Source organism: Tachysurus fulvidraco, chromosome 15 (genome assembly GCF_022655615.1).
Source record: "Tachysurus fulvidraco isolate hzauxx_2018 chromosome 15, HZAU_PFXX_2.0, whole genome shotgun sequence".
Classification (NCBI taxonomy): Eukaryota; Metazoa; Chordata; class Actinopteri; order Siluriformes; family Bagridae; genus Tachysurus; species Tachysurus fulvidraco.
The window spans coordinates 9,287,177-9,307,553 of NC_062532.1; the positions used below are offsets into that span (position 1 = coordinate 9,287,177).

At 38.5% G+C, this 20,377-nt stretch overlaps 1 protein-coding gene across 3 annotated transcripts in view; it reads left to right on the forward strand.

Moving 5' to 3' along the window:
* Nucleotides 1-809: 809 nt before the first annotated feature.
* Nucleotides 810-20,377, forward strand: part of LOC113639570 (ubiquitin carboxyl-terminal hydrolase 22) — a 61,206-nt gene continuing 41,638 nt past the window's right edge. The window contains exons 1-3 of one of the 3 annotated variants that reach the window (XM_027141493.2): nucleotides 810-1,288; nucleotides 11,832-11,945; nucleotides 18,391-18,523. In XM_027141493.2, coding sequence (XP_026997294.1) covers nucleotides 1,169-1,288; nucleotides 11,832-11,945; nucleotides 18,391-18,523 — 367 coding nt within the window. In that variant the 5' untranslated portion in view covers nucleotides 810-1,168. The remainder of the gene's footprint in view (nucleotides 1,289-11,831; nucleotides 11,946-18,390; nucleotides 18,524-20,377) is intronic. The other 2 variants (XM_027141494.2, XM_027141495.2) reach the window with 2 other exon arrangements.

The following is a 20,377-nucleotide window of genomic DNA, read 5'->3' on the forward strand; positions in this document are numbered from 1 at the left end:
GTGGGAATTCAGCTTGCATGCAAACATATGTGGCCATATTGGGTTTAAAAAAAGAAGCAGACAAGTAAGAATTTTAATTTGCCATCCACAAATCCGTGTAATGGCCATATAAAAGCCCACTAAAGATGATACAGTATGAAAGAGGACACCTAGCATCAGTTCAACAACCGCCCTCATAACAGGTCCATCAGCCACCAGCTCCAGCAGATGGGGCATCTCTGCTAGCCAATCAAATTTCAGTGTCATCTGAAACGTTCCTAGATATTTCTGTATAACACCTGACATTGCTTACAGAAAAATCAGGCACAAAATTGCAGTTCATTTCCGAGCTTGGGTTATAGTTATGTTCTGTCAGAGTATGAATACACAAACAAACAAACAAACAAATTATAAAAAAGAGGAAAACAACAAAAAATACTGTTATAATAATAATAATAATAATAATAATAATAATAATAATAATAATAATAATAATGATAATAATAATAATGATTATTATTATCATTATTACTATATTTGTTGTTCTAGTTCTTTATGTTTTTATATATTTATGGGCAAATCATTATTGTTTCACTATTTAAACATTTTTCTGCTCTTTTGGATGTTTATTAATTGCTTCGTTTGTTTGGTTTCTTCAAACCGGTAAAAATACCACATCACTAGCAAAAGGGCATCGTTCTTCTCCAATCATGTTCTTACTGTAACTTGTATGGGCCTGGACATAGAGGGGAAATAGTAACGTCACCAGCCAATCGTTTGTAAGACGCCTTCGTGTTAGCCAATTAAAAAGCGAAGTAGGCGGGCTCTGCTGAGCTCATGGTGTACGCTTGAAATCCGTGTTGCTGTTGCCGACCATAAAAATCTGTTAAGTGCAAGTGGAAGTGCTGGAAGTAGCAAATGTTAAACGCTTAGCTAACGCGATACGGCCAGAAACGGCAGTCTCTAGAGCAGCTGATGTAACAAAGCTCAATATAACGAATAGCACTTTTTCTTAGTAGATGCCTGCTTTTGTTCTTGGACCTTTCAGTAACATTAGTGGATCCGTTTTCATTCGGAAACCGTTGCTGGACAGTTAGTTAGCTTGCTAGTGTTGTGAGCTAGTTCACGTTATTTCTTCCCGGACACGTTTCCTCCCTTTAAACCCCTAAAGCTGAATGTGCTTTCTGTCATGTGTCCGGCCGGGTGCTCTCATGTGAATGGTTTCAAAGTGGACAATTGGAAGCAAAACCTCCGTGTCATATATCAGTGCTTTGTGTGGACCGGCACCGCAGAAACCAGGAGACGGAAGGTAAAGCATGAGAAACAAAAACAAACAAACAAACAAATCCCAACACGGTTAGCTAAAAGCTTCAGGGACAAAGTGAAAGCGAAAAACGTTATCTCGTTGTATCCTAGTGTGTTGAGTGTATTGTGTACGACGCCCCAGTTGGAAGCACATCACATCACATCAGACACATAATCCGTGTATCTCCGTTAAGTCGAGTGTACAAGTTGTCCCAGTCCGTTCGCAGGCTAGCTACAGAATATGTGTGTGTTAGGAAAACTACAAAACTGGGTGGGTTTGTATCCAGTCAGCTGCTAGCCGTCTAGACCGGTCAGTGTTCGGAGGAAAGGGATGCAGTGGACGACGTGATGCTCAGAACCAAGTAGACTGCAATGAGAGAACGCACAAAATCTGCTCTTCGTTCAGTCCCAGTTCTTACAATGATCAGTACTCCAAGTTGGGTCTAGTTAAGTGTGTGTGTGTAGAGGAGGTTAATCTGGAACAACGCCCACCCTGATGTGTGATATAGACTTCACTGAGCTAGCATGCTGTTGCATTTGCCATTAACTGAATCACATATTTTCAGATGTTCTGACTGTTCAAGGACTGACCAGATGTTTCAGATGACCATACAATGGGGTCATTTACATTTACAGCATTTGGCAGATGCCCTTATTTGGAGCGACTTACATTATCTTTTTTTTATACAGCTGAGCAATTGAGGGTTAAGGGCCTTGCTCAAGGGCCCATCAGTGGCAGCTTGGTGGACCTGGGATCGAACTCACAACCTTCCGATTGGTAGCCCAACACCTTAACCACTAGGCTACCACATGCCCTGTTTGGCTCACAAAGTCTTTGGCGAGTGTCCATGGAGTTGTCTGTAGAGTTTATGGAAACACCGCTATCCCTATAACCCAGATAAATAAGCATAACACGATCTGTATTTTTTTTTTCCGCCTTATAGATGTGTTGAACGTGTTCCCATTTCATTAAAGGTTGGCAAACAACTATTTCAGAATGTTTTACAACACCATTTACCTCGAACGTGTTTAACAAGCCATGCGTGTCTTTATAGGAGTGTTGAGGTAAAAGGAATGCTGTTTCCATGTAGGTCTGAGGAGTTGACTGTGAAGCGCTATTATTCTCAAATACTAGATTTCCACATCACCTCTGGTCAGTGTGTTATTGTCACTCAGTGAATGTCACATTCATCAAGCTGGATATGAACTAATTTATTTGGGAATCTTTTGCTGGAGCATAGTTGGAATGAATACAAATAAGCCTAGCCATGCATTTAAAAAAAGAGAAAAAGCATGCTGTAAAATGTGTTGGAGCTTTTCACTGCCTCTGATTGATGACACTGTGCGATGCTACTTTACGATGTATATCTGCAGGTGCTCTCAATTAGTTGTCATTTTCTTGTTTTCAGCACTCTCAGCTTTGCCTTTTATGGAGTTGTGTGGGTGTTACTACTACTACTACTACTACTACTACTACTACTACCACTACTACTACTACCACTACTACCACCACTACTACTACATTTAAATCAGCTGCTTGATATTTATAAATACAGTTTTTGTAAACCTGGCAAGAATATTTAGTTTACTCTGGTGGATAAAAGCATTTAGAAATGTCTTTAGTAAAAAAGACTGCTAGCCGAGGACTTATTTTGGAATCAAAAACTCTTTTTCTTTTTCTTTTGTATTGTTACTATCTTCAGCAACAAGCTTTTAGCAACCACATGCATCTGAGCCTACACCAGTTACAGAGAAAGATTTTAATTTTTTTTTTTCTTTGAAGAATCAATTTTCAAGAATGCACTTTATTCTCTGATGGTGGTTTAAAGGTTGGCACTGGCACCTTGTGAATGCATTATTATGTTTTTTTTTTTATATATTTTTAATGAGGAACAATAGTTTTGACTGAATTGGCAGCCTTTAAAAAAAAATCAGCTACCAGGTTGGCATCATCCTTTAATAATTTGCTTGTCAATACGTTGAGCATATTTTGAGATCGCAAGGCACTCAAAGCCTTTGTAGTAAATGGAAAGATGTGAATTTTGCACTGTGGTAAATTCCCCAAGACCCTGCTTTAGGGCACAATCAGTGCCACTTGTAATTCCTACAACTTTTTAGAGGTCCCACTGCTGCCTTTAGTTCTGTCTGCTTGTTCCATCTTCTTATTTTTATAACAGGTGCTTATCTATGATGGAAACTTTGCAGACAATACATACAAAATAAACCGAATACCTACATTTATGTTAAAACCTTTTAAAATGCATGATCTGTGCAATAATCTTGATAAGCATGTTTGTGCTTTTGCATTTTGACTGGATGTCAGACAGTAGTAAGTGCAGTGATTGCATGAATTTTAGATGCAACATAGTTATTTATCGTATTAAATAATTATCTCCCAATTTTTGGAATAACATTGCCATAGAATTCTTATAAAAACAAATTTGCCAGTCGCTCAGATGCTCTGTCACCTCAATATCCCTGTGAAAATAACTAGCTGGCTAAGAGCTTTCAAACAGATTCTGGATTATGGAAACAAACCAAGGACGTTCATTTGACTTTTGAGGCAGTTAAATTTGGAATTGGAATGGAGACTTTGTTGACCTTGTATGAGCATCATTATAGCCCAATTACTTGACAGAGAAAGGAAAAAAAGGACAAGCAACATGTTCCATTTGGTTCTTATAGCCTAGTTTTTGGTGGTATGACTCATATTGATGTTGAGTTGTTGCTCTTTCTGAAACAAGATGCATCTCAGGCAAGGCTTGGTCTGGCCTTCATTCTCTCTTTTTCCTGTGCTCTATAATGATGCGCCTCAGATTTTTACCTCAAGTTTAATTAACAGGCAGCACAGTTAGAGATTTTTGAGGTTCAGCTTAATTTAGATGAACTGTGCTGCTACCTTTTGCGTCTTTTCCCTGTAATGTATATCCTAAGAGTTGTTAAGTCCTATTAGATTAAAATAATGTTTGTCCAATAATACAGTCGACAAGAAAATCACACAACAGTAAAGCAGTCAAAACATGTCAGACATTTCGTAATCAATTTAGACAAAGTAATCCTAAGTACTCTTCATGATCCTCTGGATTTTGAGACCGCGGTAAAGATTTAAAGTTTGATTTCTTTATTTATATCTCCAGTTTTGGCATGTTTGTTCCATAGAAGGCAATTCCATTTATTTTTGCTATTGATGCTATTGCCCACTCAGTTTGTTTCAGCAAGGACCCAGGTAGTCTGCATCGTGGAAGCTCACAGTGGGATTTTATTCACAGTTCCACAAATTTCTTTGGGAAGTTATTGTACACAGATGTAACACTTCTTATTTGTTTGATTGTGAAGATACCAGGGAGGTCAGAGTGTCCTGAAGTACTAGTTGTGTGTTTGTGTTTGTTTAACATGCTTTTTTAGGTCTGCAGACAACCGTCCTTGAGAGGCATCTGTGGTTTGTTGTCTCCTGTCAACGAACTTGTAGAAGAGATGGAGATTTGTTTGCATGTTGTTTACAATAGGCTGTAGTTAGTGCATAGATGGTTGTACTGTTTTTTTTTTTTTTTTTTTTTTTTTGTCTTCTGCCTTATCTGTCTTGCCTGCTAGTGACTGAAGATTATAATTGTAATGGTGTGTGACAGATGTGTGTCTGTTGGCAGAGTTGCTGTTCATTGCTGTCAGTCAATCGCTGCTGAAAAGATACTATTCAAGGCAATTTTTCTTCATATAGTAAGAGAAAATAAAATTCGATCTATTACATGTCAGGGACATTGCTGCATGGACAAGACTTGTAGCTGAATTTAGAGATGCTTGTTTTCTAGGTGTCCAGGCATGATGGACTGGAGTGCTGAAGCTGTGGAGTTTAACATACAACACAGCTTTTTTCTCATTGCAAACTTGCTGAGGTGGAATTTATCATTTATAAATTTATCATTTCAGTGAAAAACTGAAATGTCAATCGTACAATGGTCTGCGATGAACTGTGAGTATATGGTGTCAAGATTTATTTTGTAATGGCATTCTGAGTCGAATTTCTAAGTTTAAACTTGTCATTGATGTGTTAGTCCAACATTTTGCTTTGTGACCCACAAACCTGTGCTTACGTGAACATTCATGTGAAGCGCAGGGGATTAGTCTGACTGACTTCTAGTGAGAAATGCTTTGCACAAAATGCAGATCTGTTTATGATGGTTCAGGAGACTAACTGAATAAGTAAGTGTATACTTTCAAATAAAGTGTCTGGCAGGTGTATAACAACAGAAATTGTGAAACAGCATGTCATGTTGCCGCTTCCTTTCTCATGTCTTAACAGTTTAAATCCTTAACTCGGATTGCGATCTGTTATGTTCTCTCGATTCTTCTTGTGGGGTTCTTCGGGTTCTCTGATCTCTGGTGGAAAGGTGTGTCTAGCAAAACTAGCATTTTAAGATTAAGGCGATTCACAGGAGTGACTAAGAATATTACACTCGTCTTTCAGATGTGCTGCTGGATATTCACACACGTGTACGCACACAACAAAAGGATTCCCAGTCATTGTTTGATTTTCCTTTTACTCTCAGTGATGCACATATGTCTTTGGCCAAACCCCACTGATATATAAAACTCTGTGCATAATTGGCTTAAAGATTTCACTACTGGTGTAAATATAGTTCTTTGTTCTCTAACATGATCAATCTTATTCATTACAGCTGAATAATCAATAAAAAGTTATTGTAACAGATTTAATTGCTTCGCTGAATGTTGTTAGAAATCAAAGTCCTTGCTTTCCCATGTAATTGTCTCAGAATTCATGCCTTGATATTTTGCACCTCCGTGACCAGGAGCACAGTTTATTTCTTTTGATTTTATATTTTGTCCTAAGAGGCCATGCGTTATTCTGTTTTTTCTTTCTTTCTTGGTTTGTCGTGATAACGACAAATGGATTATTACATTATTGTATGTATCATTATTTATTATAATATTTTTGTTGAACATTTATTATGTATTATACGTTATTTATTGTTAATATGTAAAGGATTATTACAAACCAACTTTTGTTTTGTCAAGATAACGGGAAACTGAAGTCGTTATCTCGACAAAACAAGAAAGGAAAAAAATACAATAACGCACGGCCTCTTAGGACTTCCATAGTTTTGCCCGCAGCAAACAAGATTCAGACTGCAGCTGGTGCAGAAATGTGTGACACGCAGCAAGACCGAATGCATTGATGACCGAGGTTCGAACACTTTTGCCAATAAATTACAATAAAATTTCATTCTTCATTCTTAATTAATAAGTTTGGTATTTTAACCAAACTAATTGTGTTGATGACTGCGTAGTCTCCGGAAACCATTTTTTGTTTTTGCAGAACATCATATTTGCATCTTTTGACAAAAAGGCACCTTGTAGCATTTGCATATGTCTGTGTATTCCCCCCCCCCCCCCCTGTTCTGTTTTCTACTAGCAGAAGAGTTTTACACTCTACATCATCTGTGCACATTAATGAATCCACCTCTAAAAAGCATCTACGATCAGCCAGACCCGGTCCCTCAGCTGATGTTTGTAACAGAGCAGGCAGCACATAAACACCAAATGGAAAAGAAATCGTTTTTAAAGGGTCAATAGGAGGGGCTCATTTTCTTTTTTTCTTTTTTGTCTACCAAGCAACTAGGAATAGCAAACATGAAATCTGTTTGTCCCGTGTGTCATTGTAGCACAAGCAAGAAAGGTTCACTGCCTTCACTTTACATTTTTTTGATCCTTTCTTTCTTTCCCCACTGTTTTCTTTACTTCTTTCCTGCATTATTGTGATATTGATTTTGTCTTCTACTTACGTGAGCCACAATCCATGAATACACAAATGGATTAAAAACTAAGATAGAATATTCATCATACTCAATCTAGATCATGAAAAAATCCTTGTGCTATACAAGTATACATTTTTTTTGTCTGTTTATGTTGTAGTTTTACACTATATTGAATGGTTGAGAAGATAAAACAGACATTGCCTTTGGAATATCATTGTGAAGGTTTCAGCATACATAAAACAAATGCTTGTAAATCTATAGCTTTGACAATTTGAGGCAGTACGATCAAAGGGGCTGGAGAATGAAGGAGATTGAAAAACAAACTGTTTCTAGGTCGAGCTTTACTGTATAGATCTCATTTGGCCAAAATACTTTGCTTAGCAGCAGAGAAGGATTAGGTTAACATGAGATCATCTAGAAGTCCAGGGGCAGACAAACCATGTTTCACTCTACTGTGCATGTATATGCAGTCATGTTCTTACCTGAGCCCACTGTAGGGAAAAAAAAAACATTTACAAATTAGGAGTGAGCAATATGCCCTTCAAATAATAGCTTGTTAATTGGGATCTTTTTACAAGTACATGTTTGGTGACTATTTGGAAAATCTAGTTTAGGGCTGAAACACTTCCTTGAGTAACTCGAGTAATTTTAATACGTTTAACTTTTAATACGTTTAGTCCATTTACTGTATCTACACATGGAGCACTGCATTTTCCTGCATACCATTTATTACCGATGCACAACTTACTAAACTCTGAACATGTCGTAAACACGGACAATGAAAAACAAAGGAACCGGGAGAAAGTGGCAAGGGGCGTGGAGAAGATTCAGGTGACAGAAAATGGCAGAAAGATTCCAAAGTTTGCGATCATTTCAAACTAAAACTCCGTACAGTTGGTTTTCTGTCAGACTGAAGTTCTATGCTTCAACATCTCATCCAAAAACACTCCGTCTGCTGAGCGGGTTTAGCTTAAATTATTATGATTACTAGTTGAAATGAAGGCCCGTAAAAGTGTATGTTGGTTGTGGCCATATGTAGTGACTATTTAAGACTAAATCAATATGGTGGCTAGTTATGATGTCCCCAAATTAGCTACTTAGCTACTAGCCTAAGCGTCATTCATGTTCATAGTCTCAATCTCTGACACACACACATTCTCACAGCCTGACCATGATGCCCCTTGAAAAGAGACACACAGCTGCAAATATTACATCATTCCACCAGAGAATGTAATGTAGCAATTAAATGCTCTAAATGGGTTTAGTTTTCATGGTTATTAATGTATGAATTTTTTTTAGCAACCAAAAAAAAAAGTAAAACATTTCTAAAAAGTAAGCAAATTAGTTATTTTCTCTTGCATATTTAGTATTCCACTTATGCAATTACTCGATTAATCGATGAAATAATTGATAGCTGCAGCCCGAATGTATTTCATCTCAATTCAGCAATAATACAGGAGCAGGAGTTGTGCTATACTGAATATCATGATGTTATTCAGCCATATGCACAAGGCTGCAGGTAAGCACAGCTGTGCCCATATTCACTGCAACAGCATGAATTTGAGTGTGATTGTCACTAACATTTTTATACAGTTTTATGAGTCAAAGAAAATGAATGAATTGAAACAGATCCCACAGATGCTAATCAGCAGCTCTCAATGATTTGTGTATTCATGTCCGAGGTGCTTCTGGTGAAGTTGGCTCCACCTTCTTCTTTTTCCTTTTGTATTTTAATTCAGAATTTATATTCACAGAAAAAGCTTTTTTAAGTTCGTCAAATAGCTTGTCAGCTCCTGACCCAGGTCCATGTCTTAGCTGACCCAGACACCCAGACACTTTTCATTTTCCCCACACGGAACATGTCTGTTAGCCCAGACAACTGCAGGACACCAAAATGTTCCTAGTTTTTGGTCACCTTCAGGGTGGTGAGCTGTTCTTTGTCTGACTGCCAGAAATGGCCAACATGATCAGAGGCCTTGGCAGGAGAACACAGACAGATGCTGTCTCTATCTGTCTGGACTGGCATACTGTGGCCTAGCATTAGATTAGCTGCACGTTTCCGTTTCCTCTGACTGGAAGCGTGGCATTTGTGAAATATTGCAGAGGAGGAAATAGCAGCTTATGTTCTGTTGTCCTAGTTTGTGTTTCCTTTACACCACAATGAAATACTCTGCCCAGTACAACAGGCATACTGTGGCCTAGCATGGAATGGCTGCACGTTTCCTTTGACTGGAAGCATGGCATTTGTAAAATGTTGCAGTGGTGGAAATAGCTGCCTGTGTTCCGCTGTCCTAGTTTGTGATTCATGCTGCAATGAAATACTTGGCCAAGTACAAAGTTAACACCCACAGAGGTGATCAGTCTAAAGAGGGTCCATCTCATTTATTGACAGGACAATGTTTAGGTATGTGTAGTTAGAGCATACAGTCATTCATTTTTTAAAACAAATATATTAATTAGTGCTGGGCAATGATTAAATATTTTAATCGCGATTAATCGCATGATTTTTCTGTGGTTAATCGTGATTAATCGCAGCATGCGCAAAATTCAATAAGGAAATCAAAAGTAGTGTGTTGTGTAATTCTATTCTTTCAAACTACTGCTGTATGAACAAAAGTGCAATAACCTTTGGTTTGTCAACTTTAAACAAAGTGCTTTTTTTACAGCAGTTAAAAGTTAGTAGAAGTTAACACTTCTTGTAAATCTTAACTTAAACATTAATGTAATCAAATTAAATATAACATTAACGTATAAATAAAACATTAAAACAATAATAAAAAAAAACATTAACGTTTTTATTTAGTTTGTAAAAAAAAAAAAAAAATTATGTCCAGAAGATTTCGGTACCTTTTTCCATTTTTTCTGTCCGCAACAGATATTTTCTGTTTCACGCTTATGCTCTCTTAGGCACACAACAAATGCTTTCATTGGTTGAGACGCGTGATGACGCTCATCCCAAGCAGTCAGTAGCCTACTGATATACATCCCACCCCTCCTGTGACCCAGTCTATCTATGTGTATTCAAACGCAGTGAGCAACGGACTTTCAAAATAAAAAGTACATTAACGCGAGATAAACTAATTGAATTAATTAATGAATTCGTTAACGCGATAAAAACGCGTTAACTTGCCCAGCCCTAATATTAATATAAAAATGTTTAACTTTCCTGTTTTCTTTACCTGAATTTCTATGCAAATTACGAGCGCCGAACTTGACCTTGTCTATTTTGACTGCTTATAAAAAAATGGTGTGTGTGTGTATATATATTATTTATATATATATATATATGAGAGCCATTTTTTCCCCCACCTTTTTAGTCTAACATATAAACATATATATATATATATATATATATATATATATATATATATATATATATATATATATATATATATATATATATATAGATATATATAGATAGATAGATAGATAGATATTTGGTATAATAAACCTTATTTATATACGAAAATGCCTAATTTTTTTGTAAAAAAAAAAAAACATATTTTGAATTATTTTCACTATAGAGGCACAGACGTTGATGCACAATTGCAGGCTGGTATATTTCAATGCCAGGAGTTTGTTTTGAAACCATTTTGAACATTTTTAATGATTTTTTTACAGGTCAAATTGACTTGAATGCTTATATTTTTTCTGGAGGCCTAATGAAATGCAATGCCCAAAGTTTGTGTGTGTGTGTGTGTGTGTGTGTGTGTGTGTGTGTGTGTGTGTGTGTGTGTGTGTGTTTGGTGTATGAGTGTGTGTTTTGGGTGTGGGTGTTAGTGGATATTTTATGTGTGCATTTTTGTGTCTGTATGTATGTTCATTGCGCTGAAAAGGGCAAAAGTGTGACCTATTGCCCCACTAAATGTGGCCCGGGTCCAATTGAAACTGGAGGATCCCAAACTCAATAGACAAAATTAATTTTACTTGCAAAGTTCATAATTTGGAACAATCCTGGTAAATTTCAGGCAAATATGTGGAAGAAAACCAAAGTTATGACACATTAAACTTTAAACCTTCCAGCCGGGTCAGATAGACCCGAGGAAAATACAAGGGTTAAATGAATCTTAAATACTTTTACATTTTATTTAACCAGAATCATAATACAGTACCTAGAACATTGAACAAGTCTTACAGGACTTCCTTAACCAACGAGCTTGCAGGCAATTACTGTGTTAACGCATAAACGGCAATCATATTCGAATGCATCTTCCTGCACTTCACTAATCCAATTAAGGGAAAAAATATGGGTCTGTGTGAGTCCATCAATCATTTGAATTCTTTCTTAATACATGAGAGATGCACTATTATGCATGTTTTTTTTTGTGCAACACGCATCATCTCCAATTCACACAAGCTGCAATGCAGTTTGACAAACTGGCAGAAGGACCAAGTGGCTAGAAGATAATTTTCAGTGACCTCCATATCACAATCCTAGCGAAAGAGAAGTTAGTGTGCTGGCCTGCACATTTTTAAGTGAAGTAATGTTTGACTATGGTACTTTTGGAATGGTGAGGTTATAAATTGTGGGTGTAATAATACAGCATATTGTACTCTGAATTCAATAAATCAGACTGCATAATAAAGTAGGCCATTCTTCATGATTTTACTTCCACCATTTGCATAAACATTTAAACTAAAGCCCACATTTCCTCCTCTGAAAAATGCAACTTCCTTTTTTATCTACAGTGGTTTACAGAAAAGTTCCTGTTTAAAGATTTGATTGTATTTTCACTTATTGACTCATGAAAAGCAGCATTGTCTGTCTGTGGGTAGCAGCAAGCAGAAACCGGAAGATCCTCTCAGATCCCTGAGAGTCGAAGCACTTCAGCTTTGGGGCCAGTAGATGGTGGACCGAATCGTTACAGTGTGCTGAATCTGCCAACTGCTGTAAGTGCACATACAATGACACTAGTGCCATAAGCATGTATACACAGTATTGTTCAAAATAATAGCAGTACAATGTGACTAGCCAGAATAATCCAGGTTTTTAGTATATTTTTTATTGCTACGCGGCAAACAAGTTACCAGTAGGTGCAGTAGATTCTCAGAAAACAAATAAGACCCAGCATTGATGATATGCACACTTGTAAGGCTGTGCAATTGTGCAATTAGTTGAAAGGGGTGTGTTAAAAAAAAAAAAATAGCAGTGTCTGCCGTTGACTGTACAAACTCCAAACTATTTTGTACAAATGTTTTTGTTTCTAGGATTTAGCAATCCTGTGAATCACTAAACTAATATTTTGTTGTATGACCGCAGTTTTTTTAAAACTGCTTCACATCTGTGTGGCATGGAGTCAACCAACTTGTGGCACCTCTCAGCTGTTATTCCACTCCATGATTGTTTAACAACATTCCACAATTCATTTACATTTCTTGGTTTTGCTTCAGAATCAGCACTTTTGATATCACCCCACAAGTTCTCGATTGGATTAAGTGTCCCGGGGATTGGGCTGGCCACTCCATAAAATGAATTTTGCTGGTTGGAACCAAGACTTTGCTCGTTTACTAGTTTGGGGTCATTGTCTTGTTGAAATAACCATTTCAAGGGCATGTCCTTTTCAGCATAAGGCAACATGACCTTCAAGTATTTTTTCACATATTCAAACTGATCCATGATCCCTGGTAAGCGATAAATAGGCCCATCGCCATAGTAGGAGAAACATGCCCATATCATGATGCTTGCAGCACCATGATTCACTGTCTTCACTGTGTACTGTGGCTTGAATTCAGAGTTTGGTGGTCATCTCACAAACTGTCTGTGGCACTTGGACCAAAAAAGAACAATTTTTCTTTCATCAGTCCACAAAATGTTCCTCCATTTCTCTTTAGGCCAGTTGATGTGTTCTTTTGGCAAATTGTAACTTCTGCACATGCCTTTTTTTAACAGAGGGACTTTGCAGGGGATTCTTGAAAATAGATTAGCTTCACACACACGTCTTCTGTCACAGTATTCACAGGTAACTCCAGACTGTCTTTGATCATCCTGGAGCTGATCATTGGCCGAGCCTTTGCCATTCTGGTTATTCTTCGATCCATTTTGATGGTTGTCTTCCATTTTCTTCCACATCTCTCTGGTTTTGCTCTCCATTTTAAGGCATTGGAGATCATTTTAGCTGAACAGCCTATAATTTTTTGCACCTCTTTTATAGGTTTTCCCCTCTCCAATCTCCAAACCTTTTAATCAAAGTATGCTGTTCTTCTGAACAATGTCTTGAACGACCCATTTTCCTCAGGCTTTCAAATGCATGTTCAAGTGCTGGCTTCATCCTTAAATAGGGGCCACCTGATTCACACGAGTGTTTTCACAAAATTGATGACTTCAGTGATTGAACGCCACACTGCTATTTTTTTAACACACCCCTTTCAACTAATTGCCCAATTTCACAGCCTTTCGAGCGTGCACATCATCAATCCTGGGTCTTGTTTGTTTTCTGAGAATCTACTGCTCCTACTGGTAATCGTTTGCCACGTAGCAATAAAAAAATAAACTAAAAACCTGGATTATTCTGGCTAGTCACATTGTACTGTTATTATTTTGAACAATACTGTACGTCTGCATTAAGATCACTCGTGTTGTACGAACGCAAAAAACAAACAGCTAAATGTTCATGTTTCAGCTCCTGATAGAAATGATCAGGTGAAAACTACCCTGTCATTATAAATGTTCAGTTATTATAGTTGTGTGAAATAATAAATATGAAAATTAATATTTTCATAAGGCACATATCTTTAATTCATATTTTCGTACCATATTATATTAAATTATATTTAGAATTTTGTCTATCACTGCACCCCTTATTGGCTGTCTGTTTATTAAAATACAGTGAAATAATGCCACGGTGAACCCATGGCATCTAGCAGCAAACTCCAAGCTGAGCATCTGTAAGCAACCAGTTTCTACCAGTTTGGGTAAAACCTTCCAGTGTGTGTCTACAATTTGAGTGAAAATGACTGCTGTTACAAACTGGATTAATTATGTAGGTTTATGGGCAGAGAGAGACTAATCAAGACTTATGTAAGGTAAATAGCCCAGGATAAAACTGTACTATACCTGCTTATCAGTCAACCTCTGATTCTTACACATGCAGCTTTATTTGGTCTTCTTTAACACAATTGCTCTGAGTCAGAGCGAGTCTAACATGTGACTAATGCTGAAGGATGGCAGGAGATTACATTGGGATTTTTAGGGAGCAGAACCCAGAGACAGTAGGCCTGATTCATGGACTTGTACACTTTTCAGATTTGGTCTTGGAGGACTACAATATTGCTTTTTTCTGATCTTTAAACAGTTATAGACTTTAAATAGTGTAAATCACACTCATACTTGACTTATCAATGTCTCGGGTTACACTGGGTGTGTGGCACAAACAAATAAATAAATAACAGAAATATCACAGTATGATCGCCGTATAGGTTTTTTTTATGCTACTTCTCCTTTTTAAATTGGGTGATATTGACAGAGTGCTAGAAGTTTTTAGAGAACAGTGTGAATTGTTTCCTTGGTTTCCTGTCTATGGGCATGGAAGGCTTTTATTTATTTATTTATTTATTTATTTATTTATTTATTTTTGTAGTTTAGTGTAACTGTGTCTTTGCCTACTGTTCCTCTGGTGTGCGTGTATACGTGGTGTTATTTTTAAGCATGAGTCTGCTTGTATGGTTGCATGCAAGCAGTCAATTACAATCCTTTTTTGTACAATTACATGTAGGCATTGTGCTGATACTCTGGAGAGCACATACTGCAGATTATCCAGAGCAACTTGGAAAGGATGTGACCTGCTGAAGACAGTGCCTATAGATCTGTAGGGATTGCACAGATCCCCAAAACTAATGGCAGTTTTTAGAAGTACAAAAATAAGAAGGTTTGTACCAAAGTGCACAAAAAAAAGAAATACAATTAAGTTTTGAAAAACGTGTAAATATATGCACTTAGTTGGAGCGATCTTGACCATGAGATGGTGTAGGAGCTCTTAGGGAGATTGAAAACAAATCATGCAGCTGCTTTCTGCAGGAGTTTCAGGGGTTAAATGGTGCACAGGAGCACACCTGGTAGTCATACAATCCCTGAATGACAAAGCAGTGAACAAGCCAGTGTGTGGGCTCAGTGAATAGAATACGTCTGGATCCTCTTAATGTTGTAGAGGAGGAATCAGCACGAGTCAGTCAGTGAATCATGTTACGTGTGATGGCAGATGGTAACAGGGATCTTGTCATAAAGAAGCATGTTTGGGGATGTAAAGCACAGATTTATTTATTTATTTATTTAAATTTTTAGCTGATGAGCTGCCATCCGTGCCTGCCATCCATGTATGCTGAAATCTGTGCTGAAACGTGTGTCAGAGGAAGGAAACAAGAACATGAGTCAAGTGTCATCCGCATAACATTTTTACATGCTCAGTAAGAATGGAGATGAGGGTTCGGGAATCGACAGCATCAAAGCTTGAGACGAGTAAAAACTGGAGGATCAGTGGTGTTCATGGCTTTGTGTAGAGCTTCAAGGACTACAGGGAGGATAGTGTCTGTATATTGCATGGTTGTATTCACCTGTTTTTTATTCCTACTTTATTCTTACATTTGTAATTCTCGTTTTTATTTGCCCAATGTCTTTCATCCTAACATGAGTGTAATGTAATTTTGCAGCCTGTGATGCCTCAGTACATACCAGTCAGTGCCTGTACATGCTATATAGCATGGCAGTTTGATTCAACACATATACATCTGTTTGTACATTACATGCTGCCTTTGTTCATCTGTGACTTTCTATGTGTTCTGAATCTGATGCTATTTAGAATGTTTTATTTTGTAAGCCAGATTTGCATGCCAGTGGTTGTTATGGCTAACCCCTTATCCATTTGTGTGCTCACTTAGGCTGGGCCTGCATGTTCTCTCTATCAAGTATGATTCACTGCTTCAAAATTTTCCTTTGCCCTTTCCTCTTTACTGAAAATACACACTTGGCCACAGGCCTGTCACCCCGGTGTCCGTGTGTATACGTCTGCTTGTCTACCTCGTCCCAAGGTTCGACCACACTGAGCCAGTGGACACATCCACACAGAAAATTAATATCCCACAGTGTCTTGTCCTTTTCTCCTTTTATTTTAATTAGTTCATGTCGGCCACTTTGCTGTCGTGTTGACGCAAACCAGCTTAATGTGTTGTATGTGTTGAATTTTCTCATGTACGATCATGACAAGCTTGTTTTCAGTTTTCATGCCTTGAAAACATTCATCTCCAATGCATGTAATGTCCAACCTAGGGGCACAAGGGACAAGCGCGACCTGTGGCCAGACGTTAACTGGCTCATGAATTCTGTTTAGAATATAGAATATAATTAGGGGCCTGCAAGCAAACTTGTGGGTTTTTTTCACTTGCTGGTGGCAGAAGACTGTTAACACTTAGCTTTAACATAAGAATGTATTGTTTTCTCTGGTACTACACCTTCAAATGAATTTAGTCATGGCTACCTGGCTTCATGGAGACCCACAAATTAAGGCACTTCGAGCCTATATATTAATCATTTTTTTTAATTCATACCATATATGTATTTGACTGGCCCTCAGGTATATTGTGATGAGATGAAATCTCATGCTGTTTAGAAGCATAATCGGTATAATAGATTTTTACTCGCCTAGAACAGTTAAAATGTCATTTTGGATGATCATGGACTGAAGCGATGATTTTGTAGGAGACTGAATCTGTGACCAAAGTGGTTCATGTTACCACTATGAAGTGGATCAACAGCAAGTCACAAAGTGTTTTATTCTTCCTAAATCACAGGGGTTTGTTAGCGAATACAATTATTAAGTTGTTGATGAATTTCACTTAATGCTTTTTGTTCATCGGCATGTTGCACGTCATGGGAAGTCTGTTAGAAACTGTTACAAAACTTGTCGCAGCTATAAACAGTTCTTTTATTAGTATTTCTTCTTTCTCTGTCTCGAAGTTAATAAGATTTAAAAAAATGGTTCCCCACCTTGTTGTCTTTCACATATCATAAAAAATTCCTGTGTTGATACAGTATCTTGTTGGTAGATACCGCAGTTCTTCCAGGATGTATACTTTTCTAGTTACAGTGCTGTATCATATACAGAAGCTCCACATGGATCTCTTTCAGGATGTTTTTTCAACAAGCTTTGTTTAAACTAATCCATGTACCTGTATTGTGCACTATGCTCATCTGGCTAATACTTTTAATCCAGAGAAACTTGTGAAATGAAAACAATGAAGCAGTTGAGGGTTAACAATTTCTGCACCAAGCTGGGAAACAGAATGTATGAGAATATTTCAGAGTTAATTCTGATGCCACAGTCATGAGTTACATCATCAGTAAAGGTTATTGAGCCCATTACGGAAGCAGCCATGAAAGCTAATGATGACGAGTTTATATGTTTTGGATCATGAGCGGATCCTTTCTTTTTTCACTCTTTGCCCTTTCCATCAGTTTGGTTGATTTTTGGTTTTAAAACGTTTGTGGCTCATCTCTGCATTTCTTTCTGAATTCCAGTCTGATCTTCCTTTTCTTAACTACTGATTACTACTACTTTGAAACTTGTGTTATGGCATCTCTATTTCTGATGCTCTCAAAAGTCTTCTTCAAATGTCGGATTGTGAGGCCTTTACTTTGCCCCGTGGTGGTGGTTATCAATCCCGGTCGGTTTCTGTTTTTTCTTCACAGTTCAAAAAATGTTTGTCAGAAAACTGATTATCTATCTGTCTGTCTATCTGTCTGTCTGTCTATCACACTTTTTTTTAGGAGATTTCACACTGTGTATTGGCTATGCCCAGTGATTGTGTAGTAGCTCTGATTAATTTCACACTCTTTCTCAGTTTAAAAATATATTGCTTTCCTTTCAAAGACATCTCACTTGTCTTTAAGCTGATTTATGCTTTTTAACAACAAATCCAGAATAAACATAGGGCTTCTTTTTAATCATGTTCCCAGATTTGTCCTGCATGTTGAATATTGTGGTACAGATTTCTTGTAATCTGAGGTTCAGACCTGAACTAAAACATCACCCGAAATAGACGGTATTGTGAGACACTCTTCTTCATCCAAGAGGTGAACAACAAAACAGTGACCCTGTGAAGTTCAAGCCTGTAGTTTCCATTCAGTGTTTACAAAAAAAAAAAAGATTTAACAACCAATTTATTGGTTTGTTTGTAATATCCGATGAGTTACATGTATCCGTGAATAATAAAATATACAACACTGGTACCTAACGGCATAGCTTCGATCTTCTGAAGAGCTTATAATGATTGCTGTGTTATTATCCCATTAACATCTGTCTGTCTCTCCTGTTTTTTCTCATTTACCATTATTTTTTTTTACCAGGCAAAATCGTGCATCTGTCATATGTGTGGCGCTCACCTGAACAGGCTGCATTCGTGCCTATACTGTGTCTTCTTCGGCTGCTTCTCCAAGAAACACATCCACGAACACGCCAAAACCAAACGGCATAACCTAGGTAAGACGTACCTAACTGATGTGGGAAAAGAGCTCAAGAAATGTCTCTTCACTTCTCTTGATTGGTAGTCTGTAATATGATATGGACAATGTGCAGTCTTGCAGATTCAAAAGTTTTTGGCTCAACAGGGCAGTTGGCCAAATTACAGAGTGCTCATAATTTTCAAATGTTTTTTCTGATTTATTTCATGGTTTGGCTGATAATGGCATAAATTTACAAATTATAGCAAGAATCATCCCAGTATGTGTAACATGAAGAGTCCATGCCTGGTCTGATGTGCTTATTCTTCCCCATTCGTTTTCCCTATTCTCCCACTCACTCTCATCATGTGGAGACACATGCACACAGAGACTGTGATTATCCTAACTGGCGTAATCAGCATTGTGGTGCAACATGGATCTCTCTCACACTGAATTGCATACGTACCACTTCTCTCTCTCTCTCCTCTGTGTGTGTGTGTGTGTGTGTGTGTGTGTGTGTGTGTGTGTGTGTGAGCATGAGAGAGAGCAAGAGAGAGTATAAGAGAGAATGAGAGAGAGAATAAATGAGGGATAGAGTATAAGAGAGAGAGTGTGAGAGAGAGAATGTGAATGTGAGAGAATGAGAGAGAGAGAGCGAGAGTATGAGAGAGAGAGAGCGAGAGTATGAGAGAGAGAGAGCGAGAGTATGAGAGAGAGAGAGCGAGAGTATGAGAGAGAGAGAGCGAGAGTATGAGAGAGAGAGAGCGAGAGTATGAGAGAGAGAGAGCGAGAGTATGAGAGAGAGAGAGCGAGAGTATGAGAGAGAGAGAGCGAGAGTATGAGAGAGAGTGAGTGAGAGTATGAGAGAGAGTGAGTGAGAGTATGAGAGAGAGAGAGTGAGAGTATGAAAGAGAGAGTGAGAGTATGAGAGAGAGAGAGAGAGAGAGAGAGAGAGCGAGGGTATGAGAGAGAGCGAGGGTATGAGAGAGAGCGAGGGTATGAGAGAGAGCGAGGGTATGAGAGAGAGAGAGAGAGCGAGGGTATGTGAGAGAGAGAGCGAGGGTATGTGAGAGAGAGAGCGAGGGTATGAGAGAGAGAGAGAGCGAGGGTATGAGAGAGAGAGAGAGCGAGCGAGGGTATGAGAGAGAGAGAGAGCGAGGGTATGAGAGAGAGAGAGCGAGCGAGGGTATGAGAGAGAGAGAGAGAGAGAGAGAGAGAGAGCGAGAGTATGAGAGAGAGAGAGAGAGAGTATGAGAGAGAGAGAGAGAGAGTATGAGAGAGAGAGAGAGAGAGTATGAGAGAGAGAGAGAGCGAGGGTATGAGAGAGAGAGAGAGAGCGAGGGTATGAGAGAGAGAGAGAGAGAGAGAGAGCGAGGGTATGAGAGAGAGAGAGAGAGCGAGGGTATGAGAGAGAGAGAGAGAGCGAGGGTATGAGAGAGAGAGAGAGCGAGGGTATGAGAGAGAGAGAGCGAGCGAGGGTATGAGAGAGAGAGAGCGAGGGTATGAGAGAGAGAGAGAGAGAGCGAGGGTATGAGAGAGAGAGAGAGAGCGAGGGTATGAGAGAGAGAGAGCGAGGGTATGAGAGAGAGAGAGCGAGGGTATGAGAGAGAGAGAGCGAGGGTATGAGAGAGAGAGAGCGAGGGTATGAGAGAGAGAGAGGGTATGAGAGAGAGAGAGGGTATGAGAGAGAGAATGAGAAGGTAGAGAGAGAGAGATCGAGCTAGGGTATGAGAAGAGAGATGAGCAGCGAGGTAATGATAGAGACGGAGAGCGAGACGAGAGTCTTAGAGAGAGAGACGAGCGAGTATGAGAGAGAGAGAGCAAAAGAGCGTAGGTATGAGAAGAGAGATGCGAGATAGCGAGGGTATGAGAGAGAGAGAGCGAGCGAGGGTAA